Consider the following 21,677-nt stretch of genomic DNA (forward strand, 5'->3'; position numbering starts at 1 on the left):
GTGATGAATGATCTGCGATCCCATGCTTGGGTTTATGCTCCAAGAGAGAAAATCAAGCAAGGTTGGGAACAGAATGCGAGAGAGGAAACGGGAGTAAAGGCAACCAAAGAGCCGAGGGCATTGACTCCACAAGAGAAAGGAGAAGCGCCAGGTCTAAACCTGAATATCATCAGCCGACAGAAAACAGCATGGATGCTAATCGGTTGATCCTCTATCTATCGTAATCTTTGGCCGGAGCGGTTCGTTCACTTTCAGAATATTATGATCTGTCTTAGGTCTTGTAGAAATATCTAAATGTTGATCGTCATGTTGTTATGAAATTATCAAACATCAAACATCAGAAAACAGATGATTATAACTGTTGTGGATTCTGTGTATACTGACTTCAGACGTATGCCGGCGTGAGCATATTTTTTATCCGTCCACTAACGACCGCTGGGATTGCCGCCTTTTCCGTTCTTATCTTCTCTCATCCATGTTGATCTGCCATAGACTGCAGCACACACAGGCTACAGATCACAGGATAACCCTCATCATACCTCTTCGCTGCCGTGACTCAATGTCGCACAAATACTAAGTACCGTACCGAACAGCGAGGTCTCCGAGTCTTCTGGGGAATTCGGAGTGTTTTGGACAGGCACGCTTATCTTCCACATCATTGGATTTAAACCATCGGTGCTCATTTTCATCATCACTCGACTCATCCTTTTACATCTTCCTCTTGTACACATATATTTCGTAGATATAGCGTCTAAAATGGCCGACTCAATCGCATCCGCGTCAAATTCTGGGGCCGAATCTATCGCCATCGCTGCTCGACGAGCTTTTGAGGCCTCTCAGCTCGTGAATCCTTCTGAACGAGATGTCGCTTTAAAAGCCATCAGAGAAACTCTCCAAGCATCCAAGGATGAAATCATTGCTGCCAACAAGAAAGACATGGAGGTCAGTGTCCTCTTGCCATTTCGTCATTGATCCTGAAATCAGGAATAGGCTGCTGAGGCCCTCGCTGCTACTGGCAAACTCTCATCTTCCCTTGTTTCCCGTCTTGACCTGGGACGCCCTGGAAAATTCGAAGCTATGCTTCAAGGTATCACCGATGTTGCTGCTCTTCCTGCCCCCACTGGTATCGTTACTTTTGCCAAGGAAATCGGTCCCGAACTGGAGCTCCATCGAGTGACTTGTCCCGTCGGCGTGTTGCTCGTCATTTTTGAGGCTAGGCCCGAAGTTGTTGTGAACATCGCTGCTTTGGCCATCAAAAGTGGTAAGTAGTAGTGACCTTTAGACTAAAAGTTGGAAGTGTTAAGACTTTCGTGGCAGGTAACGCCGCTATATTGAAGGGTGGCAAAGAATCCATCAACACCGCTACCCTTCTCTCCTCCCTCATCTCTCAAGCTCTCGCCAAGACATCCATCCCCCCAGCCTTCGTCCAGTCCGTGTCAACTCGATCAGAGATTTCGTCATTGCTCGCTCAGGACAAATATATTGACCTTGTTATGCCCCGAGGTGGTAATGAGCTCGTCAGGAGTATACAAAACAACACTAGGATTCCTGTCATGGGTCACGCCGATGGTATTTGTGCGGTGTACCTTGATGAGAGCGCAGTCCAAGAGAAGGCCGTCAGGATTGCCGTGGAATCCAAGGTATGCAAGCTTTCCCTATCAAACGCACATCAGCTCATATAAAACTTACACAGATCGACTACATGGCGGCCTGCAACGCCGCCGAAACTCTTCTAATCCATTCCTCTCTCCTCACCACTGTTTGGCCTGCCGTCGCATCTGCCCTCATGTCCAACTCTGTCTGCCTTCGGTGCGACGCTGCGACCCTCTCCGCTTTGCGAGACGCCAATATCCCCAAAACCAGCGAGTTTGTCACAGCCTCCTCCCCCGCCGACTACAGCACTGAGTTCCTCGGCCCTACCATTGCCGTCAAGGCTGTCGAGTCTGTGCAAGAAGCCATTCAGCACATCAACTCTCATTCTTCCCACCACACCGATTCTATCGTCACCGAGGACGAGGCTTCCATGTCTGCTTGGTGCCGAGGGCTGGACAGTGCCAATTGCTTTGTCAATGCTTCTACACGATTTGCAGATGGTACTAGATATGGTCTGGGTACCGAAGTCGGGATCTCTACAGGCAAAACACACGCTCGAGGTCCTGTGGGTCTGGATGGGCTGATCATCTACAAGTACATGATGAGAAGTAGGAAGCAGGATGGGAGTGTGATTGCCGACCACGAGAAGGGTGGCAAAGGGTACACGCATAAGGATTTGGTCAAGGGCGAGCCTCCTTTCTAAGGAAGGAGAAAAGCATAGGTTGTATAGGGTTGCATAAAGATACAATATTTGGTTACGTTACTTTGCATATCGGTCGCTGCGAGCACATCAGTATCAGCAAACAAACTCGATAACAAAAGATCAGACTGACCTCTTCAGAGCGGCTCTGCGGTCTAACATCGCTTCAGCATATCGCCCTTCCTTTTTCGCCTTTTTTACATCCCGCCTGTCTTTGTCAGAAAGCTTGACCCTTCCTGCACCCCATGTCTGAGCTTCCCGACTGGTCAAAACATCAGCCAACATTTCAAACAAAATGATTGGAAAAGCGACTCACTTCCTTCTCATCTCGTCGTCTTCAATTGACGCCGCAGAAGGTCCACTATCCACCATCCTTTTCTTCCCTTTCACATCTTCTCCTTGCCTTGCCTTGTACACAAACTCTCTTTGACACTTAATTCTCAAACCTTCAAACTCGCCAACATCGTCAGCATCAGCTCGCAACTCGGCTTTACCAGCAACGGTGGTTGCCGAAAAGTATTTGGAGTTGTGTTGTATTTGAAGGGCGAAAGTGGGAAAAACGGAGGAGGAGGAGGAACGTGAAGTGATGGGGATAAAAGCTTCAAGAGGTCCTCGAGAAGGGGTGGTAGCTGTTAGAGAGCCTGATGGACTCGCGGTGAGGAATGTCCCTCTATAGCCACCGTTCAATGACTTTCACATAACAAATGCGACTGGACATGGACTTACGTACTTGTCCGCAAGCTCACTACATCTTCACTTCCAGATAATCTTGAGATAACCCAAACATGGTTCACATCCGTCGGCTCAATTGTTAAAAGGATCTCAGATTCGCTGAGGTCATTGGCGCCTTCGGGGGCCTGGGGAATGTCGATAGGCGCGGCATATACTTTCTGTCTCGTCGCATCCCACTACAAATTCGTTAATATAAGGTATTTCTAGCAAGCGAACAGACTTACAGCAAGGCAGGTGAGCGGTTCGGTAGGAAGTAGAATGTAAGCTGGGCCGTTGATCTCCATAGGGTTCGATGGGAACATCCATCCTAGCAGACACAAATCAGTAAAAATTCACTTTGACACAGCGTCTACCGTTCACATACCTCTTGGGTCAGCAGCGGCCAAAGCTTCAAGTTCATCTCCATCGCCTCCGCCTCCACCTGACGAGTGGTGATGAGATCTCTTCTTCTTCTTTGGCTTATCACCCTTGAACTTGAGCTTCTTTGAAATGGCGCCTGGAGCTGACATTTTCGTCGGGGTTTATCCTGCTGTTGAACGTTTGGACGCGTCGTGAATCCGACTAGATGGCTGTCAGGAAATCAAATCGAACTAAAGAAGGACTTGAGAAGCTTCTCAACGAACTAGCAACAAAGAACGAAGGATCAAAAGCCATGACGTCTGTTTCGGTTACGTAAAGAGAGCTGTGGACCTCAGCCGACGGATTGTCGCCCACGTACATAACTATCGGACGAGTACTTCAATCGCCAACAAACAATCTGGCTCATCTTATACCATCCAAGCATGATCACTCCCCTATGATGGCGTCTCGATTCTCGTAGATCTAGTAGGTATAAAAGATGCTTCACGAGTGCGAGCCGTGCCGATTGACGGTCGCGGTGATGCCCTGGTAAATGGGAAGAGACCTGTGCGCACTTCATTCACCGTCCATTCCTCTATGCTCTCTGCTACCTGGCGAAGTGGTATGCGCCTATGCTTTGGCACAAGTCCCGAGCGCTACGATCTGAGATATCAGATGGTCGATATAGATGTTCTCCATGGCCGTGAGTTTATGCATTTCTGTGAATCAGCACACCGACAGTCCCAGCAGCACCTCACGCATGTCGCCGTCATCTACCAGTCACCCAAGTTGCTTTTTCCTCATGCCTGCGTGTCTTCGTCCACACCTCTTGTAGTCGACCAAAGAAGACGGGCGTGACTTGACTGGGGCTTGATGGCCTCCGCGATTACCTAGAGATGAACCTTACACCTTTGATCACCGCGTAAGGCTCAATCCGCGAACCATAACCATCATGCCGAAAGGTGTCGCATAGAACGTAGACTAGGCATCAACTCCTTTATGATGGAGATGATGGAGATGATGGGCGACTATGTCGTTCGATACCTCTTGATCACTAGGAAAGCGTTACTCCATATCAAGTTCATCCTCGTATGTTCCATCGTCCTATCCTATGTCTTCTATCTTACGAACTGTTTAATGATGAAATTTGCTTGCAGACCGTTGCGACAGCAATCATGATTGTCTGCACATGTTACAAGGTCTACATTCCACCACGACCTCTCGTTACGCAGCGGATTATCCTTACATCTATCGCCGTCGTGGCACAGCTGACGAAAGACGAAAGAGCTCCCCATCAGGCGAATCCGAAAATGTGTCTAAGTCCCCCTTTTACCAAGGATCTGTCGTGCCCCACCGACGACCTTGAATCTGGAATACTCTTTCCGGCCCTTTCGCTAAATCATACTTTCGAGCAAGGACGTAGTGCAATTAAATGTGGATAAAAACATTAGCGATCTCGATCATGAGAAGTTTCTTCCTTGGCTGTGTCACTCCATGTTCCTTTAGGACGTTAGGTTATATAATGATCAATATAATGATCAAAAGCTTGCGGTGATGTTTGTGGGCTACATAAAAACTTATCGGTGAACACGAGTCTGTGAAAAAAAGAAGATGGTGAGAATTGGAACAAAAACGACTATTTAGGGTTCCTCGTCATTTTCAGATACTAGCAGCGACTCAGAAGAAAAAGTACCGTACTGGAAGTGGGTTGATTTATATGACGGCGTTGCCGAGATAAGGAAAATCGGCTAATTTCTTAATTCATTTAGTGCGTTTTGTATCGTCCTTCTCCGATGGCGGTAAAGGCCGCGCAGTCGGATTTGTGCGATGAAAGATATGAGACTACACCATCTCATAAAGCAGGAGGTTCACAGCGTCGCCATTCCAGTTCCCTTCAGATCCTTCAGCATTGTATATCCTCCTCAAACATGCCTAAAGGTCCCATCTATCTACCAGTCACCTCAAACGATGTACCCTCCTCTGAGGGTATATCCAAGCGCCGTTGGCCGCTGATTGTCCTCGGTCTTTTGGCTGCTTCTTCTATTATCACATCCTGGCCTTTATCCGTGTCCCAGCTTATCACCTACAAAGGGGATTACTCTGCGTATAATGGAAGCTTGAGAGACGGACTCTGTGCCCAGGCAGAACCTATCATGCCCGCCGGCTACGACACGAGCAAGATTTGGGAGGACAAGGATATCATTATCAAGAGGCTTCAGGAAGCTGTGAGTGTCACTTGAAACATGAGCGCAGAACCTCAGATAGACTGACAGTTATACTCTTACAAAGGTTCGAATCCCTACCGAGGTCTTCGACGAGATGGGCCCCGTCGATGAAGATCCTAGATGGGAAATCTTCACTGAATTCCATGCTTGTAAGTGACTTACGCAATCTTATCCCCTAGTCACTGACTGGTTTTAGTCCTCGAAAAGACGTTCCCTCTCATGTAAGGATGGAGAAGGCATACATCATACCTGGATGCTGATATCAGTGCGCAGTTATGAGGTGGCCGAGGTGACCGAGACTGATTGGGCATTGGTCTACGAGATCCAAGGCTCCAACCCATCTCTCAAACCTCTTTTCCTTACTGCTCATCAGGGTATGTCTTCCATGATTGATCCTGCCAATGTACTAATTTTTACCTGCAGATGTCGTCCCCGTCTTGCCCTCTACTAGAAGCCAATGGACCCATGATCCTTACGGCGGCGAATACGATGGCACAGTCATTCACGGTCGAGGTGCTTCGGACACTAAGAGCAGTCTGATTGGTAAGCACATCGGGCTTTGAATGAGCTCTTGTTTATCATTGTCAATGTTAGCTGTGATGTCTGCCATCGAACATCTCCTTAAGACCACTGACTTCAAACCCAAGAGGACCATCATTCTGGGCTTTGGCAGCGATGAGGAACGCGGTGGCCAAGTCGGCGCACCTGCTATCGCTCGGTACCTCCTGGACAAGTACGGACGGAACTCTATGGCTCTGTGTGTTATTCTCCTCCAGCGATGCAGAAAATCAGCTCATCTATCAATAGCCTCATTGATGAGGGATCAGGTATGATCAACACTTGGGGCCAGCAATTCGCTACCCCGGCTGTCGCTGAGAAAGGCCACTACGACCTGGGTATCACCGTCTCCACCCTGGGTGGACACTCTTCCGTACCTCCTCCTCACACAGCCATCGGTCTCATCTCCTTGCTTATTGCGGAGCTCGAGCGCAACCCTCACGAAGCTACTATTGCCGAGTCTTCTCCTGTTTACGAGTTTATGACTTGCGCAGCTGCCTATGCCAAAGACATGCCAAAAAGATTAAAAAGTATGATTATCAAGGCTGAGGATGGAGATCCAAAGGCTTGGAAGAGCTTGCCTGAAGAAATCATCAGCGTTGGGATGGGTGGAGCACCTGCCGGTCCTGGTCAGGGTGATCCGATCAAGAGTATGTTGACTACTACCCAAGCTGTGGATATAATCCAGGGTGGGCTGAAGGTAAATGCTTTGGTACGTATCAGACTATGCTTTCCAAATATTGATCCCCGTCTGACTAACCTATGTTAGCCCGAAGCTGTGACTGCCATCGTCAACCACCGAATCAACAGTCTTTCCAACCACTTCGAGCTCCAAGGCCGAACCCTGAACCTCCTCAAACCTGTGTGTGAAGACTACAACCTTACCCTCATCGGTTTTGAGGGCGAGACCGTCTTTGAGGGCTCCCCCACTTCCAAAGTCATTCTCGACGAAGCATTTGGCTATTACACCGACCCCTCCCCCCATAGCCCTGTGAGCATCGAAGACCCGGCTTGGAGGGTGATGGCGGGGACAGCGAGAGGTATGTGGGCGAGTAGAAAGGAGGTCAGTGAGGATGGGAAGATTGTAGAGCTTGAAGCTGGCGATGATTTGATTATGGCTCCGTTTATGAGCACTGGTGTAAGAACCTCGAATCCTCCTATGTCTGTGAAAATCACGCTAACAGTGAACCCATTATTGTGTAACAGAACACTGACACAAGGCGTTACTGGGACCTCACCCCAAACATCTATCGATTCCGATACACCCCCATGGCGGGTTCTGCCGGAGCGCATACCATCAACGAATACTCAAACGCTGATGATCTTGTCGAGTTTGCGAGATTCTACCAAGCGATGATACTGAACTTGGATACTGCTGAAGATGTGGCGTAAGGTACCCATTTTAACTGATGAAATGGTGCGCTTTTTTTTATCGTGTTGTTGTGCTTTGGGAACTGTTTTCGGAAGATGTTGGAGAAGTGAAGATGTCAAATACGCTCTAGAGTTTGTAAATGAATAAAACCAATAAATTATTATGTTCGTGATTAATGGGGAGAATAATCATCGTGAAACATTGTTGGGATACTTGGAAACTTGGACCAAGCTAGGGCATTACCACACCAAACGGTTGGTTTGGTCAACAGCAAGTCGTCACACCATGGATACTGCAAAATTTTCTCGCATTGAAACTCGATTGCAAGCAAAGAACATTTCTGTCCAACATTTACCTCTCTTGTCTTGCCGTAGATGACGGTGCCCGGTCTTCACAATCATCTCGTATGGGAATATGATATGAATATGCCCGAGGTTAAAACCCTTACTAGAATTTGCGAGTGACGCTTTTGTTCTTTCAATTAATACAGCCACTCACCGAACATTCTCCCAATTCTAGATGCAATATGGAAGCGCACCAGACGTGGAAGATTACAAGGGCAAGATCCAGAAGAAAGCTACTGGATTAGTTCGCTACTGGATTCATTCCTTTTCTTCTTGACCACTCAATATGGGGGATATTATGTGTGGTGAATGGTGTGCCTGAGGACTCGTATATGAGCATCTAACAGATGATGCACAATCTATCCTGCAATAATTACTCGAATCGATTGGTCCAATGAAATGGAGGACTGGTAAGGACGGAGCTGGAGTGTTATTACCACCGTAACAACGTTTCAGTTGTCGTGTGTAATGTAGCCTTTTAACTGTGGCAAGGCTGATGTGACTGGTGTTGGGCCAACCTCATTGAATCAAACTAGGTGATTGCATTTGTCTCCGTAATCGATGGCATCGAGCGTATTTATCGATCATAACTTGAAGGCCCGAACGGCGTGACGGAGTTTGATGGATGCCGCACCGGAAGCCGAGGAAGGAAGTAAAACTGAGGAACTGGCCGATGTTGTCCCGATCTATGTCAGTTCATGGTTCGTAAATAAGGATAATCAGTCCTTGAAATGGCAGAGATTGATTTGCGCCCAATGACAGCTGCGGCAGGAGGCTGAAGTGGTTGGCCATTTACAGGTGTGATCGACCGAGAGTTGGTTGTAAACTCAGGCGATATGGTTCCACATCAGAATGGGCTACTAATTTACCTACTAGGCCAGCCTTCCCCCAGATTAATACTTCCACCATTGTCTTCCAGAAAAGCTGTGGCGGTACCCCCAGGTAATAGTACTAGGGTAACATCCATTTCAGTCTCAGGATATCCAGATATTCCCAAAGATGAGTCGTTCGAGATAATACAGGTTGCTTAAATGAAGTTGGAGCCCGTTGTTGAGGGCAAGCAGCATTATTGAGGATAGAAGGTCCTTGAGCGCAAATATTCTGTACATATATGGTTGATCAAAGGTGAACATGAGGAGGGATTGTGTTTGTCTGCTTTATGATAGTTATAATGGTTCCAGCTATACATGGAAAGAAAGGACGAAATTGCCCGTTCTAAAGGATATTTCCGGGGAAAATGTTGACAATTGCCACCGCAATCGCCTCCAGCAGCAGGAATCAAGCAACGTCACAAGCACTTCCACACTTCGACCGACATATTCCGTTTCCCTTGTCACATTTCTCATTTACGTATCTGCGGCTAGCCAAGCAAAATCTCGTAGTGAATAACACACACACACACGGCAGGTATGCTCCAATACCGCCTACTTGCGGCCATCGCTCTCAACACAGCCGTTTACGCATCTCCCGCCCCGAATCATTTCGTTCTGACTAGTCCAGAAGAGGTTCTTGATCGCAGTTACGATTCTTATCCTTACTTTTCGCACGGGCAGAAAGAGATTGAGGCGATAACTATATATGATGGAACGGGCTATGTCCAAGAGTACTCCATCGAGCTGCCTCATGCGGCTGTCTGGACCGAACAGGGGTGGTTGAGTCGGTGGTTGGCTTTGGGCGGAGAGGGCGAAGTTGTTGTCCATGTAAGATTTTAGAACGTCTAAACGAACTGAACTGATTGTAACTTAACCTAATTGTAGCTGGATGACCCCAAGGGAGCAGAAAAAGCAGAAAACATTACCCTTCCCCACCGCCCAGCCGCTTTCCCATCCCATCCATCCATCTCGCTTCCGCTCTCTGGTCGTCTCCTCCCATTCTCTTCATTCCTCACTCCGTCCGCCTCCCATTCCCCTTCTGAGCTACTCGCATGTATCCCGTCCAGTATCATTCCTCGACCACCAACACGTCCTGGGAAATCGGAAGATGTGAAGATTGCACTGATCGAAAGGGGCACATGTGACTTCGCGACGAAAGCAATGGCAGCACAAGATAGGGGTGCGCATGCGGTCATTGTGGGTGATACAAAGGCGAGAGCTGGGGAGACGGACGCGGAGGGTAGGAAGAGGGAGGGATTGATCACAATGTTTTCGCCTCGTGGGTTGTGTATCTGCTCATGGGAGGTATGATTGCTGATTTTGTTAGTAGAGGAGACAGATAGTCTCTATATTCCGGCAGTATTTGTTTCTCGCGCGTCATATCTTGGGTTAAGAGACTTGCTTGCCAATCAGACAGGCTCAAAAAGCCCTGGTCAGGGGCTATACATTGACATTAGTGAAGGCTCCGATGAAGGAAAGTGAGTCATCATTTTGTTCCTGGTATCTGTCAAGCTGATCGTTTCAAAGCGCTCTCTCAGGTCTACTTTCGTTTGCAATACTTATGCCCACCTTGTTTTTATTGGCTATGATTGGTATCCACCGTCTCCGTGTTGTTCGGTATGTCCACTTTATTCCTGCCTTACGCAGTGCAGTATCTTACTGACGTTGTCTTTCAAGCCAACGTGAAGCAGATCGTGCCCCAGCAATGGTCGTCCTCAGTCTTCCCGAACGAGTCTGGACACCCGATATCGTCTGGGAGAAGGACGATGATTCGTCCGAAGGGCCTGGGAGTCCTAGTCCGGAAGGTGGGGAGAGAAGTCTGCTTACAGATGAACAAGAGGTACATGACTCTCAGAGGTCCATTTTAAACGATCCCACAGACGCCGATGCATCACAAACTCACCCTCCACCGCCTGTCGATCTTTCAATCATTTCCCCTCCACTTCTCCCGCCTTTAACCGAGACCAACCCATCCTTCTCCCCTATCCTCCCTGCCCATCCCCCGCTATCTTCTTCCACAGATAACGCCGGCCCAAGCCGGAATAGCAGAAAACACAAACGCCCGACAAGACGGTACTTTTCCAAAGATGAGTGTGCTATCTGTATGGACGCGTTTGAAAAAGGTGACATTGTCCGAATCTTGCCATGCGGACATGTCTTTCATAAAGAGGAATGTGACGAGTGGTTGATGAAATGGCGGAAGCTCGTGCGTTTCATTTATTTATCCTTCTTTTCTGTTTATGTTTACGAACAGCGGGAACAGCGAGAATTAAAAGCTAATATGGGGTGATAATAGTGTCCGACATGCCGAGCAGACGTAACGCTCCCTCAAGTGAAGATTAAAGGCTCCACCATGACACCCGTCATCGGTCCACCCATGGCCGTCGATGCTGATCGTACCGAGCAAACTCCATCTTCTTTCGATACCCTGGCCGCTTTCCCGAACCCAGACTTCAACTCAAATTTGGGGGGAGGAACCCTCGGCTCAGGTCCAGGCACATCATCGTCTCCATCCAGACCATGGAGGTTGCCGGAAGTTTGGAGGGATGTGAGGGAAAGGCTAATTGGATGGGTCGGTCCTGGGTTCGGGCTAAGGAGGACGGGGGTGAGGCTTGGTGAGGGAGAGGAGGAGGGAGGGGCAGGGGAAGAAGAAGAGGAGAGGGAAAGGATGGTCGCTGGAGAAGAGTCCGTTTGAGCGTCTTTCCTAGGCCATCGCCATTGCTCGGACTCACCGGTACACCACCTCATTCATGACTTTTCTTCCATTGCCTCGAAGTCCGGCCAACGCAGCCATACTCCCCTCGAGGCTAGACTGTACAACCTTACGTTCTCCACACCTGTTTATTTGTAATCGCCCCTCGGATATACCTTTGCTCTTGCTTACACTTGTTTAACCTATTCATCCATATTTAACGTTAACGCCACCATACGTTTCCGTCTCATGATGTCGATGTTTCTTTACCTCTTTCGGGTAATGTTTATATTGATTCCATGATGCCCTTGTTAGTCTCTAATGTCCTTTATTTGTTTGTTGTGTCAAGTGTAAATATGTCTTCTTTTCTATGTCTGTAGAAGCAGGATACGATTTGTAGGTTGTACGTACGAATTTTATGAGATTATGCATGATCAGTTCATTATTCATCTTCTACTCTGCTTCCTCTGTCCTTCCGTCGTTTCATTGGTTATGCATATGTATTGACCTTGGTAACAACGATGGCTTGAGCAGAAACAAAAAAAAAAACCGTTTGGAGAAGATGTCATGTAGTAGCCGATCCGTGTTCGGATTTGTCGACATTCCCACGGTCATTTATTTCCATACATTGTCAACGCGTTCTGCGTGACCGACGGAACATCCACCGTCTTCGTTCGTCGGACCACAATTTAATCAAGTCTCAACCCAAGTCCCATCGATCACACGTTCATCTAGATAGGGATCTATAATATTGAGGTATTAAACGAACTGCCGCCCCTATAATCTGCAGCATTACATCCAAATCAGACAAGCAAGCCACAACATGTCGACCCTTTCAGACGACACTCTCCGTAAAATCCTCCTCCAAATCCAGACCCAAGTACGTTCCCTCTTCCTCCCCCTTTTCTTTCCTATCCTTTCAATGTGCATCTATTATTCATGTGCTAACCATTCCATAACCATTAAAAATAACCAGGCGATAACCTCCCAAAAACAATTAGCCGTTGTCAAAGCCCAAATTACATCTAAAGAGAAGGAGCGTCGGATCTTGGCTCTACAAGTGAAAGAGCTCGGGAATGTTCCTGGGGACGGGGGGATGTACAAGGGCGTTGGAAAGATGTGGGTCTCAGTCTCCATCACACTCCTTTTACTTTTCGTTTCTCTTTCTTGATCATAATTCGATTATGATGAAGAGGCATTTGGGGGTAGGGGTATATCGTGGCCTGGGCAGTGTCTGGTCTAAATGAGCGCCCGGAGGAGCATGACCGCTGACAACTAGAAACGAAAAAAACCAGGTTTATCGAACAACCGCGACAAGAGATTAACAAGGAGAATGTAGAGCAAGAGAAACAACTCGCAGAGGACGTTCAGAACCTTTCCAAAAAGGTATGTTCTCCACTTGCTTCCTCTCTTGCTGGGAGTAGTGCAGTATGCGTAGCGTGTAACATCATCTGACCTTGGGCTGGGATTCGCGTTTCTTTTATTTAGGCAAAGTACTTGGAGAAACAATTCGACGAAGCGAACAATCAATTAAAAGATATCGTACGTGCTTTCTGCTGCCACCTTCTTTCCTGCAAACTCTTTTCCTACCTTTTGCCATTTATTCTCCTCTTTCCAGATCGTGTGGGGATCCTCTTGGTATAAATCTGACAAAAAGGATGATTTTAGTTCCACGCCCAAAAACGACAAGAACAAAGCTAGACCCGACTGGAATATTAGTCAGAGGGTGAACGAGAGCTGTTTTTTGCTCTGGCTGGCTTTTAGACTCTGCTAGCCTTTATGTATTTGTATCTTTAAGTCGTTGTGTTTACGTTTTATTCCTTTGATGCGCTTACTTGGGAGTTCAGCCCGAGGAGGGGATACTCGGACCACAAAAAGAGAGTGGTCAAAAGACCCTCCCCGGCATGGTAAAGTGACTGAAATGTGTCTCGTGTTTCGCGATTCCATATTCTCAATCGGAGCTGGCCCCCTTCGGATACGTAGAATGGAGATTTCGATCGAACGCTACCTGGATGGGCCTGTGCGCAAGGACTTCCAGCCTTTCGATGTGGGGCTTCTTTGACGCTTTCCTACACACTGCACTCTGCACTTTATTGTTTGCAGTAATGTGCAATTCATCTAGGGAATACTGCCATACCAGACTCTTACGACACTCGAATGGGTTCTCCCTGTCAAAAGGGATGGATACGTTATTTAGCATGTCTTATTTCCTTATTTCTTCACTTCCGAAGCTTGGAAAAAAGGGGCTCGTGACAGAAACACGAAATGGACAAGAAAAAACCAATCGAATATGGGAGCAAAGCATTTTTTTGGATTCATGCCTGTTTTGTTTCTCTCTCCTACTCGCCATCCGCTCCCTGCTGAGTATTCAAAAATTACACAGAGCCTCCTCCCTCGGTTTTTACAACCCCCCATTCCCCCTTTTTCTCCAACTCTGACTTCTCGTCCGCTCCGTGACACTGACTCTACTGCTGCTGAGATGTGGCTTATTGGAGCTTCATGACTGGATATCAAGGGAAGAGAAAAGGTCAGCGCTAACTCTTTCTACAGCAGGTAGGAAGTAGGGAACTTGAGAATGAAAGATGAAGGAGGGAGCAAGGAAGAAGGAAGGACGGAAGAACTTTAACATACTAGCATTGATCAAGTCACCCTTTTCAGAGATGTACGCCTCTCGAGCCTTGGCTTCGTCCACACCAGTCTGGGCGACGATGAGTTGAATCTCTTCGTCAGAGACCTTGAAGTCGCCAGAAGCGGAAGCGTCGGTAGCCTCGCCAGAGGGGGCAGGGGCGGAAGAGTCGGTGGAGGGCCTAAGAGGAAGCGTTAGTGATGACCACATCTCGCTGCGCTCGGCCCCATCCATCCATCCATCCATCCATCCGCCAATCCATCACCCATCACCTCCGCTCCGTCCGGGACGTTCGGCTCGCTCGTTCGGGACTTACGCATCCTGCATCAACTCCTCCAAAGACTTGGGCACACCCTCCTTGAACCCTCCGTGGGCATGAGCCTGCTGGGCGGCCTGGCTACTGGCAGCCAACTGAGCCTGCGCCTGCAACTGCGCCGCACTGTTGGGGTCCTCCACCTTGGCCTCTCCAAAGACGATGTAGCAGTCGCTTCCGGGGGACTTGTAGACTTCGGGGCTAGAAACGACAAGGAGGACGTTGCGGGCTCGTCGGAGGGTGACTCGCTGGATGCCCTGGACGCGCTTGAGGCCGAGCCCTTCGAGAGCCTTCCTGGCCTTGCGCTCGGGGCGGGAGTGGAGCTCGACGGTGGCGCCGGCGGGGATTTCGGTCTCGTCAGCGATGTGGAGGTTCTCGATGGACATGGCGGTGTGTGCGGTGGGGGTTGTTTCAAAGACGGGCTAGCAACAGCGCTATAACCCACGGCGCGCGGTGGTGAAAAGGAGACAGTTTGGGGTGATGTGGCATTTGCGATTATGTAACACCACGTGGCTGCGTGGAGCTGCCCGATGATGACGCTGGGCGCCGACGGAGCGTGGCCGAGGAGTTCTGTCAGCGGCGGTCGGTCATCCGGTCGATGACCGATTATGAGCAGCGATAAATTCATCAGCAATCTTTTCTCTCTGTCTCTCTTTGACACCCCGCCCACCGCCATGTCCTTCTTCAAGTCAAGATCTGCCTCGGCGTCCACCGCCTCCCTCAAGCCAGAGTCCTTGGGCCCAAAGACCAGTGAGGTCTTCACCGTGCCCCCGCAAGAATCGAGCGTGAAGAAAAGGTGGGAGTATGATGATCATCAACTCGGCCTCGTACGTTCGTTTCTTTTGTCTCCGCCGGCAGCCGGTGTCAATCGCTGACTTGTCACCACAGATCGCGCAACTCAAAGAGGTCGGTCTGCCATACACAGATGAATCAATGAAGGCACTAATGCACTTTTTGGCAGTACACCAAAACTATCGCCCTCCCAGAGTCTGACGAGTACTACCCTTGGGAGCAGCGTTTCCTTTCTGATCCTGCTACCCATGCCCGATACATGCGCGCCGCTAAATGGAAGCTCCATGACGGCAAGCACAGGATCAGGGGAACGATGGAATGGAGGAGGGAGTATAAGCCAGAACTGATACAGCCCGATGATGTTGGTGTTGAGGCCGAGACTGGTAAGATGTAAGATTTGCTTCTCCTCTTTTTTGGGGCCCAATGAGGGGTGGACGGGGTTGGGTGCGAATTTTGGCTGACGCGACGTCTACGCGTAGTATCCTTACAGGCTTCGATATGGATGCCCGACCAATCCTCTACATGCGACCCGGTAGGGAAAACACCGAGACGAGCCCGAGGCAAATTAGGCATCTTATCTATCATCTGTACGTTTTTTTTATTCCCCTTCCACTCTTGGGGTTAGACAAACGTGTTTACTGACCGATATCGTAGTGAACGAGCAATCGACTTGATGCCTCCTGGTCAAGAACAAGTCGCCATCATCGTCGACGTAAGTCCAATCTCCTCTTCCTCCTCACTTCTCACCTTCTCTTTCTTTCCCCTGCTCCTTTCTCCTCCTTAGGGTCCCGCTGACACCTACACCATCACACGAACAGTACAAATCTGCTACATCCCAATCCAATCCTTCCATTGGTACAGCCCGCAAGGTGCTCCACATTCTCCAGAATCATTATGTTGAACGACTTGGGAGGGGTTTGGTCGTCAACATGCCGTATGTCGTTTTTCTTTGGTTACGCCTTGCAATCAAACGAAACAATGGCTGACTCTATATGATTCCTGAATAAAAACAGATGGTGGATCAACGCCTTTTTCTCCGGTATCTCCCCCTTCATGGACCCCATCACCCGCGACAAGATCCGATTCAACCCCCGTCTACTCGACCTCGTCCCCGCCGCCCACCTCGACTCAGAGTTCGGTGGGGACTATAATTTCACATATGATTATTCCGTTTACTGGAAGACGATTACCGAGTTTTGTCATATTGCTCCGAACGGGAGGCGGGTGCCTCCTCCGGGCAAGGAGGAGGAGGGGAAGGGGAGGGAAGGGTGGATCCCGCCTGCGGGGAATGGGATAAAAGCTGCGGTGGAGGGGTACGTGCCGAAAGAGGGGACCGTGAAGAGCGGAGAAATCGTCAAGGCTGGCGAAAAGAATGAAAAGTCAGAGAAGACGGGGAAGGGTGCTGCCGCTACAAGTGCAAATGGCGTCGCCGGTGCCGCTCCTACCGCTTCCTCCACCACCGCCCCCGCCCCACCAGAAAAAGAAATGGAATCCCTAGCCATCCAAACAGCCCCTGGCGAACCAATCGGCGGGTCCGTGTTTGATCATCCGCCTAGTGAGGGTGAAGTGCATGAGGCGAAGAAGAGTTTGAATGTTTCTGCGTAAGCCGGGAACTCGTTTTACACGAAAACATTATTGAAAACCATCCCGCTCTATAAATTATGGATTGTTTTATTACTTTAGATTTTTCTGAATTTGGTACAATACGGAAGAGTAACTAGCCGCTTTGTTTAGTATACAATAGTACTTCGCTCTGCATTGCTTTGCATTTCTTTTCGTCTTGGTAAACCAGCGCGTTGTCAGTTTCCGAGAGATGGGCGGAATGGCATGGTTTGTAGGGCAGGCCGGTTCGTGGGTGTCATAAGCTTACCGAAAGGAACCACCCGGCCCCTCCATCCGAAGCTCAAGACGTAAAGCTAATTACAAGTAAAACAAAGGGGAGTCTTAACCAGCCAACTAACCTCCAAAATGCGTATAAATGACTAAAGTAAAAAGACATTATGATAAGCATTTTGAGCACCTTTTAACCCACCTTCAAATGGAGTGTCCTTCAAGTTCTTCTATCCTTCCAAATAGTTCATAAGGTTGTTAAAATATACGCCCTCTTATAAAAATCAGTCATAGGCATATCGCCACTGAATAATCGCAATTAGGATATCAGCATATTGACCAGCAGGAAGAGTGTTGACCGATGATAGGTTAATGATCAAGGTATATGTATTCCTTGATGTCATGGCTACTCAGTAAAATATATGAAAAACGTCTTTATGCATTTATGCCAGCTGCTGCGACATTCGTTCCTCGTATCTAAATGCTACCAATCCCAATCTTCGTAGTGATGAATCGCCCAATGCTAATAAGCAATGTCCCCCCATCTGCCGAACAAACATTCCCAAGAAACCACAAGCTATTTCCCACGCAATGCAACGATACAACCATTTTCTTCTTTGTCTGAATCCATAAAACCCCCCATCATCCCCTATCCTTTTCCCTCTTTCTGCCAAAACTCCAAAACACCTTATGCTCAAGCAACAGGCTTGCAAATCTGTTCCTCTCCATGCCTGTGGCACCCCTCAGGACAAGGATAATCAAGGTTAAACTGCCAAGCGAGTCGCGGGTCGGTCTCATTGTTACCCACATGCCCGACGACTTGTGTGACCGGTCGACCGCCGCCGAAACCGGGTTGGACGACGGCAGCTTTACGGAGCCATTTGTTACGGACGGAGACGAGGTATTCGGTCCAACCCATGCTGACTAGATCGGGACTCGAAGTACCGTAGACGACTCGTTTGAAGCCAGCTGTATGAAGGCATTAATAAAACCAATTTCTCACTTTGGACCCGTTGGCCGGTAGATCTCAATGGTGGGAGAGTGGGGAATACGTACATTGAAGGATTGTGGAGCCGCACATGGGACAACTGGGCGGGGAATATTTAGCTCAGCGTAACATACAGATATGTCAAGTACGTTACGTACGGTTCGGCGGTGGTGTAAATCCAAGATTGAGGCCAGATTTCAGTAATCTGTAAGACTTGTCAGTCATACGACAAGCTTGTGAAGCGTGAGAATATCACCTGAGCAGGTGTCCAGCCAAGCTCTGTGTACTTCTTAACGCAGTTCTTGAAAGATTGTCGGTCAGCCCTGTGCTTGATAATTTAATAATCATAGAAGCTTACACGAATAGCATTAACTTCACCGTGTTCAGTAGGGTCTCCAATTTCAAGCTGTGAGTTGTATCCAGAACATAACAACTCGTTGTTAGAAGCGTTCACAATAACCTTTGCCCCTGCTAGTTAGCTCGGATAATTACATAAAGTCATCGCGGTTGACACTTACAGAGCCATAGGCGTTGAAATGACAGGGAGGCATCACCTCAATAGACTTGCGCATCCAGTGGAGGTCGACTTCGTACGGGACGTTGTCCGAATGAGTGGGGTTCGCTCCGGATTTGAGGGCGTAGAGCCCAGCCATGGCAGTGACGCTGGCACCGAGGATCGCCTGAATAAACATAGTCGAGGTTGCTGGTGGAAATTTACCGTGTACAAGCGTAGAAATGCAATGGAAGATATAATAATAGCCCGTTTCAAATATAAATAAAATTCGCGTCGCAACTTAGTTCTTGGACGGAATCAAATTTCGCTAACTTTGTATGGTGATATTTGAAACCCTTTTTGACGTCTTTTTTACTTGGGTCAATCTTAACTTGTTGTACTTTTAATTTATAAGATTGGTCTTAGCTAATTTTGGCCGTTTTCGACCGTTCTTAGTTAGCTGCCGATAATATATTAGTTAATTCCCCATACAAACCTTAAAAGTTAAAAACTAAGACCGATCCAGGTCTTAACTTTTATATTTGAAACAGGCTATTCTCACAGTTTGTAGAACGCCGCGTCAGGTCGTCGAGGGGCAAATTCGGCGGCCCCCGCGGACATTCACAACAACAGATCCTCGGACAGTTTCAAAAAAGGCCTTCCACGGCACATCTTAAGCCTAACGCATATTCGGCTGATGTTCAAGGGGATAAAGAATTCTAACCTATCGCATGCTCACCATTGCCTACGTATAAGCACTGAATGTATGTATATATACATCCAGTTATTGGAACCTTTACAGGAACTCTGAACTGCTTTTCATCTTGGACCAAGTAAACACATCATTCAAACATGTCCATCGCACCACCTGAATACGACGAAAAAGATATCGAAGCCCAAAGCTTTGTTTCCCCAACAGGCCGCCAACATAATCACGCCTCTGCAGGTGGTATTCTACAGGCTGAAGATGGTGTACCCCGAGGAAAGGGTATCTCTGCCCCTTTATGGAAAGCCATGGCCTGGTTTGATCGGGTAAATCTTCCCTTCTTATCCCTCAGAATACGGGTACATCTTTAACACAAATGGCAGTTTGGCGTTGAAGCAAGAGGTATTGAAAGAGTACCAGAAGATGATAGGCCTCATACCAGCTGGCAAGCAATATCCTTGGTTATCTTTAGATGACAGAAGCTGATGGCCAAACGCAGGTGGGATAACGGCACACTTTGGTTCTCTGTCAACTCTTGTGTCGGCACTTTCAGTGTAGGCTACTTGGGACATCTCTACTACGGTATGGGCCTTCGAGATGCCGCTCTCACTATTGTCTTCTTCAACTTGCTTTCCTGCGCTCCCGTCGCTTACATGTGCATTTTCGGTAAAGTATGTGACCTTTTTTCTTTACCCATCACGTACTCACCATGAGTCGCAAATTCATAGGAACTTGGACTTCGTCAGATGGTTCTTTCACGTTTTGCCCTTGGCTACTGGACCGGAATTATCCCCGTTATCTTCAACTTGATTGCTTGTTGTGGTTGGGCCAGTACGCGGATTTCTTATCTAAGCCACCAAAGCACTGACCTCGAGCCGTTCCGCATTACTAGCCATGAATACTATTGGTGGTATCTCTTGTTGGCGAGCAATCAGCACCACCCATCAAATACCTGTGATCGCTGCTGCTGTGATCCTTGCTTTCCTTGGTCTTATCGTTTCCTTCTGTGGATACAAGTTCATCCACCTTTATGAAAAGTTTGCTGGTTACCCTGTTCTGATGTACGTTTTCTCCCCAGCTTCCCTATTACTAGCTGATTTACGCTCGGCTACAGCGCTTTTCTGGTGTCAATGGGTACTTCTGCCAAGTACATGGATCTCCCAGGCGCGTGGGGTCCCAGCGGACCTGTAGGAGCCGCCGGTGTTCTCACATTTGGCTGTGCTATTGCCGGATACGCGTGGGTCGTCATCTCATCAATCATTACTGTCATTTGTACATGTAAGTGCTGACATATGATATAGTATTGGATGGGTCGGTTTCGCGGCCGACTTTACCGTCTCCATGCCCAAAGAGACGAGCACCAAAAAGCTTTTTTGGGTTACCTTCTGGGGCTTGGCGATTCCACTGATCTTCATTGAGCTTATGGGTGCTTTGGCAGTCACTACCTTTAATGCCCGACCTGACTGGGAAGAGATGTGTAAGCCCTCCTTCCGTTTCCAAATTCATCACTGCAGTCACTGATGGATGTGTATGGATAGTCAACGATGGTGCGGTTGGTGGTTTACTTGCCGGTCTTCTTCAGCCTTGTGGCGGCTTTGGTAAATTCTTGCTTGTCATCCTCGGTTTGTCAACTGTGGCTGTCAACACACCGTAAGTCGCCTTCGATCCTATCCTTCCTCTCTTCCAATAATATTTACCTCTATCCCGCTTTAGCAATGTTTATATTTTCACCAACACCTTCCACGCCCTCTCTCCTTACTGCCAAGCTATCCCCCGACCTTTCATCGCCCTCATTGTCAGCATCATCTACGCTGTTCTCGCTGCCGCCGGTGCAAACTCCTTCTCTGCCGTGCTTGAACACCTTCTTCTCTTCTTGGCTTACTGGCTCACCATGTACTTTGGCATCGTGGCGACTGAGCATCTGGTCTTTAGGAAGAACAGCTTTGACAATTATGTGCCAGATGATTACAGAAACTGGAGGATGTTGCCTTTGGGTGTCGCTGGATTCTTTGCCTTAGGTCTCGGATGGACAGGTGCTGCTCTTGGTAAGTCTTCACTTCGCAATTTTTTCCCTTTCTTTTGGAATGCACGCAGCACACACGGATGGCTAATTGAGGAACGGGCATGAACACTTCTTGGTTTATCGGCCCTATTGCCAAACAAATCGGAGGTGGTGGTGATGTGGGCTTCGAGCTGGCCTTTGGATTTGCAGTAACGACCTTCATTCCACTGCGATACTTTGAAAAGAAGTACTGGGGCCATTAGAGGGGTTTTTGGGACCTGATAAGTCTCATGATAAATGAGACTTTTGGGAGTTTGGTCATTATTTTTGATAGTTAGGTAAATTAAATGTTAGGGATCGTCTCCGTCGTTGTATAACGAGTAAGCTATCTATACAGGTATAACACGTATGGTACTGGAAAAACGAACCTAAGCGAGTATTTATCATCAAATCTCAGGTCCAGGTCCAGGTCCAGGCCAGGCTAGACTTGTAGTTGCAGT

The 21,677-nt window shown here is 48.2% G+C and overlaps 9 protein-coding genes across 9 annotated transcripts; 6 read left to right on the plus strand and 3 right to left on the minus strand.

Annotated features, from left to right (window-relative positions):
• Positions 1-696: 696 nt before the first annotated feature.
• Positions 697-2,969, plus strand: CNL06240 (glutamate-5-semialdehyde dehydrogenase, putative). The gene is made up of 4 exons (XM_568149.2): positions 697-942; positions 991-1,261; positions 1,318-1,640; positions 1,694-2,969. Exons 1-4 carry the CDS (start codon positions 757-759, stop codon positions 2,294-2,296), a joined length of 1,383 nt encoding a protein of 460 aa, XP_568149.1. The 5' UTR covers positions 697-756; the 3' UTR covers positions 2,297-2,969.
• On the minus strand, positions 2,156-3,627 carry CNL06250 (expressed protein). The gene is made up of 6 exons (XM_024658221.1): positions 3,390-3,627; positions 3,250-3,332; positions 3,020-3,201; positions 2,610-2,963; positions 2,427-2,555; positions 2,156-2,372 (listed from the first exon to the last, which is right to left on the minus strand). Exons 1-6 carry the CDS (start codon positions 3,532-3,534, stop codon positions 2,354-2,356), a joined length of 912 nt encoding a protein of 303 aa, XP_024513886.1. The 5' UTR covers positions 3,535-3,627; the 3' UTR covers positions 2,156-2,353.
• Positions 3,628-3,715: 88 nt separating this feature from the next.
• On the plus strand, positions 3,716-7,732 carry CNL06270 (hypothetical protein). The gene is made up of 12 exons (XM_024658222.1): positions 3,716-4,067; positions 4,115-4,453; positions 4,522-5,067; positions 5,134-5,589; positions 5,654-5,738; positions 5,786-5,810; positions 5,863-5,963; positions 6,013-6,132; positions 6,184-6,346; positions 6,397-6,859; positions 6,917-7,285; positions 7,354-7,732. The coding sequence occupies exons 4-12, from the start codon at positions 5,158-5,160 to the stop codon at positions 7,537-7,539; spliced, it is 1,944 nt and encodes a 647-aa protein (XP_024513887.1). The 5' UTR covers positions 3,716-4,067; positions 4,115-4,453; positions 4,522-5,067; positions 5,134-5,157; the 3' UTR covers positions 7,540-7,732.
• A 1,460-nt stretch (positions 7,733-9,192) lies between these two features.
• Positions 9,193-11,856, plus strand: CNL06290 (riken protein, putative). The gene is made up of 6 exons (XM_568153.1): positions 9,193-9,563; positions 9,621-10,014; positions 10,066-10,213; positions 10,263-10,352; positions 10,413-10,941; positions 11,032-11,856. Exons 1-6 carry the CDS (start codon positions 9,273-9,275, stop codon positions 11,428-11,430), a joined length of 1,851 nt encoding a protein of 616 aa, XP_568153.1. The 5' UTR covers positions 9,193-9,272; the 3' UTR covers positions 11,431-11,856.
• A 249-nt stretch (positions 11,857-12,105) lies between these two features.
• Positions 12,106-13,285, plus strand: CNL06295 (hypothetical protein). Its single transcript, XM_024658847.1, has 5 exons — positions 12,106-12,307; positions 12,404-12,546; positions 12,723-12,813; positions 12,916-12,969; positions 13,096-13,285. The coding sequence occupies exons 1-5, from the start codon at positions 12,251-12,253 to the stop codon at positions 13,126-13,128; spliced, it is 378 nt and encodes a 125-aa protein (XP_024514677.1). The 5' UTR covers positions 12,106-12,250; the 3' UTR covers positions 13,129-13,285.
• A 432-nt stretch (positions 13,286-13,717) lies between these two features.
• Positions 13,718-14,781, minus strand: CNL06300 (gal4 DNA-binding enhancer protein 2, putative). The gene is made up of 3 exons (XM_568154.2): positions 14,370-14,781; positions 14,059-14,234; positions 13,718-13,930 (listed from the first exon to the last, which is right to left on the minus strand). The coding sequence occupies exons 1-3, from the start codon at positions 14,750-14,752 to the stop codon at positions 13,914-13,916; spliced, it is 576 nt and encodes a 191-aa protein (XP_568154.1). The 5' UTR covers positions 14,753-14,781; the 3' UTR covers positions 13,718-13,913.
• Positions 14,782-15,024: 243 nt separating this feature from the next.
• Positions 15,025-16,929, plus strand: CNL06310 (conserved hypothetical protein). Its single transcript, XM_568155.2, has 7 exons — positions 15,025-15,193; positions 15,255-15,272; positions 15,328-15,548; positions 15,638-15,745; positions 15,813-15,870; positions 15,977-16,092; positions 16,172-16,929. The coding sequence occupies exons 1-7, from the start codon at positions 15,041-15,043 to the stop codon at positions 16,761-16,763; spliced, it is 1,266 nt and encodes a 421-aa protein (XP_568155.2). The 5' UTR covers positions 15,025-15,040; the 3' UTR covers positions 16,764-16,929.
• Positions 16,930-17,409: 480 nt separating this feature from the next.
• CNL06320 (hypothetical protein) lies at positions 17,410-18,730 on the minus strand. Its single transcript, XM_024658223.1, has 6 exons — positions 18,495-18,730; positions 18,335-18,436; positions 18,233-18,277; positions 18,135-18,181; positions 18,045-18,076; positions 17,410-17,957 (listed from the first exon to the last, which is right to left on the minus strand). Exons 1-6 carry the CDS (start codon positions 18,666-18,668, stop codon positions 17,683-17,685), a joined length of 675 nt encoding a protein of 224 aa, XP_024513888.1. The 5' UTR covers positions 18,669-18,730; the 3' UTR covers positions 17,410-17,682.
• Positions 18,731-19,292: 562 nt separating this feature from the next.
• Positions 19,293-21,605, plus strand: CNL06330 (purine-cytosine permease, putative). The gene is made up of 9 exons (XM_024658224.1): positions 19,293-19,501; positions 19,559-19,620; positions 19,675-19,846; positions 19,904-20,006; positions 20,068-20,236; positions 20,290-20,412; positions 20,477-20,652; positions 20,714-20,825; positions 20,889-21,605. Exons 1-9 carry the CDS (start codon positions 19,322-19,324, stop codon positions 21,301-21,303), a joined length of 1,512 nt encoding a protein of 503 aa, XP_024513889.1. The 5' UTR covers positions 19,293-19,321; the 3' UTR covers positions 21,304-21,605.
• Positions 21,606-21,677: the final 72 nt, after the last annotated feature.

Source organism: Cryptococcus neoformans (assembly GCF_000091045.1).
Source record: "Cryptococcus neoformans var. neoformans JEC21 chromosome 12 sequence".
In the NCBI taxonomy this organism is placed as follows: domain Eukaryota; kingdom Fungi; phylum Basidiomycota; class Tremellomycetes; order Tremellales; family Cryptococcaceae; genus Cryptococcus; species Cryptococcus deneoformans.

Excerpts from the sequence above, each read along its gene's own strand:
- CNL06330 (XM_024658224.1), top strand. The coding sequence starts at position 19,322 with ATGTCCATCGCACCACCTGAATACGACGAAAAAGATATCGAAGCCCAA. Across the intron at positions 19,502-19,558 it reads CCATGGCCTGGTTTGATCGG|TTTGGCGTTGAAGCAAGAGG; the intron begins GTAAATCTTCCC and ends CACAAATGGCAG. Across the intron at positions 20,826-20,888 it reads ACTGTGGCTGTCAACACACC|CAATGTTTATATTTTCACCA; the intron begins GTAAGTCGCCTT and ends ATCCCGCTTTAG.
- CNL06295 (XM_024658847.1), top strand. The coding sequence starts at position 12,251 with ATGTCGACCCTTTCAGACGACACTCTCCGTAAAATCCTCCTCCAAATC. Across the intron at positions 12,308-12,403 it reads TCCTCCAAATCCAGACCCAA|GCGATAACCTCCCAAAAACA; the intron begins GTACGTTCCCTC and ends AAAAATAACCAG. Across the intron at positions 12,547-12,722 it reads TACAAGGGCGTTGGAAAGAT|GTTTATCGAACAACCGCGAC; the intron begins GTGGGTCTCAGT and ends GAAAAAAACCAG.
- CNL06290 (XM_568153.1), top strand. The coding sequence starts at position 9,273 with ATGCTCCAATACCGCCTACTTGCGGCCATCGCTCTCAACACAGCCGTT. Across the intron at positions 9,564-9,620 it reads AGGGCGAAGTTGTTGTCCAT|CTGGATGACCCCAAGGGAGC; the intron begins GTAAGATTTTAG and ends ACCTAATTGTAG. Across the intron at positions 10,353-10,412 it reads CACCGTCTCCGTGTTGTTCG|CCAACGTGAAGCAGATCGTG; the intron begins GTATGTCCACTT and ends TTGTCTTTCAAG.
- CNL06240 (XM_568149.2), top strand. The coding sequence starts at position 757 with ATGGCCGACTCAATCGCATCCGCGTCAAATTCTGGGGCCGAATCTATC. Across the intron at positions 943-990 it reads CCAACAAGAAAGACATGGAG|GCTGCTGAGGCCCTCGCTGC; the intron begins GTCAGTGTCCTC and ends AATCAGGAATAG. Across the intron at positions 1,262-1,317 it reads TGCTTTGGCCATCAAAAGTG|GTAACGCCGCTATATTGAAG; the intron begins GTAAGTAGTAGT and ends CTTTCGTGGCAG.
- CNL06310 (XM_568155.2), top strand. The coding sequence starts at position 15,041 with ATGTCCTTCTTCAAGTCAAGATCTGCCTCGGCGTCCACCGCCTCCCTC. Across the intron at positions 15,549-15,637 it reads GAGGCCGAGACTGGTAAGAT|TATCCTTACAGGCTTCGATA; the intron begins GTAAGATTTGCT and ends GTCTACGCGTAG. Across the intron at positions 15,871-15,976 it reads AAGTCGCCATCATCGTCGAC|TACAAATCTGCTACATCCCA; the intron begins GTAAGTCCAATC and ends TCACACGAACAG.
- CNL06250 (XM_024658221.1), bottom strand. The coding sequence starts at position 3,534 with ATGTCAGCTCCAGGCGCCATTTCAAAGAAGCTCAAGTTCAAGGGTGAT. Across the intron at positions 3,333-3,389 it reads GGCCGCTGCTGACCCAAGAG|GATGGATGTTCCCATCGAAC; the intron begins GTATGTGAACGG and ends TGTGTCTGCTAG. Across the intron at positions 2,556-2,609 it reads GACGACGAGATGAGAAGGAA|TCGGGAAGCTCAGACATGGG; the intron begins GTGAGTCGCTTT and ends TGTTTTGACCAG.
- CNL06270 (XM_024658222.1), top strand. The coding sequence starts at position 5,158 with ATGGCGGTAAAGGCCGCGCAGTCGGATTTGTGCGATGAAAGATATGAG. Across the intron at positions 5,739-5,785 it reads CTTCACTGAATTCCATGCTT|TCCTCGAAAAGACGTTCCCT; the intron begins GTAAGTGACTTA and ends GACTGGTTTTAG. Across the intron at positions 6,133-6,183 it reads CACTAAGAGCAGTCTGATTG|CTGTGATGTCTGCCATCGAA; the intron begins GTAAGCACATCG and ends TGTCAATGTTAG.
- CNL06320 (XM_024658223.1), bottom strand. The coding sequence starts at position 18,668 with ATGTTTATTCAGGCGATCCTCGGTGCCAGCGTCACTGCCATGGCTGGG. Across the intron at positions 18,077-18,134 it reads ATTTACACCACCGCCGAACC|TTGTCCCATGTGCGGCTCCA; the intron begins GTACGTAACGTA and ends TTCCCCGCCCAG. Across the intron at positions 17,958-18,044 it reads CGGCTCCACAATCCTTCAAT|CTGGCTTCAAACGAGTCGTC; the intron begins GTACGTATTCCC and ends GCCTTCATACAG.
- CNL06300 (XM_568154.2), bottom strand. The coding sequence starts at position 14,752 with ATGTCCATCGAGAACCTCCACATCGCTGACGAGACCGAAATCCCCGCC. Across the intron at positions 14,235-14,369 it reads GAGGAGTTGATGCAGGATGC|GCCCTCCACCGACTCTTCCG; the intron begins GTAAGTCCCGAA and ends GCTTCCTCTTAG.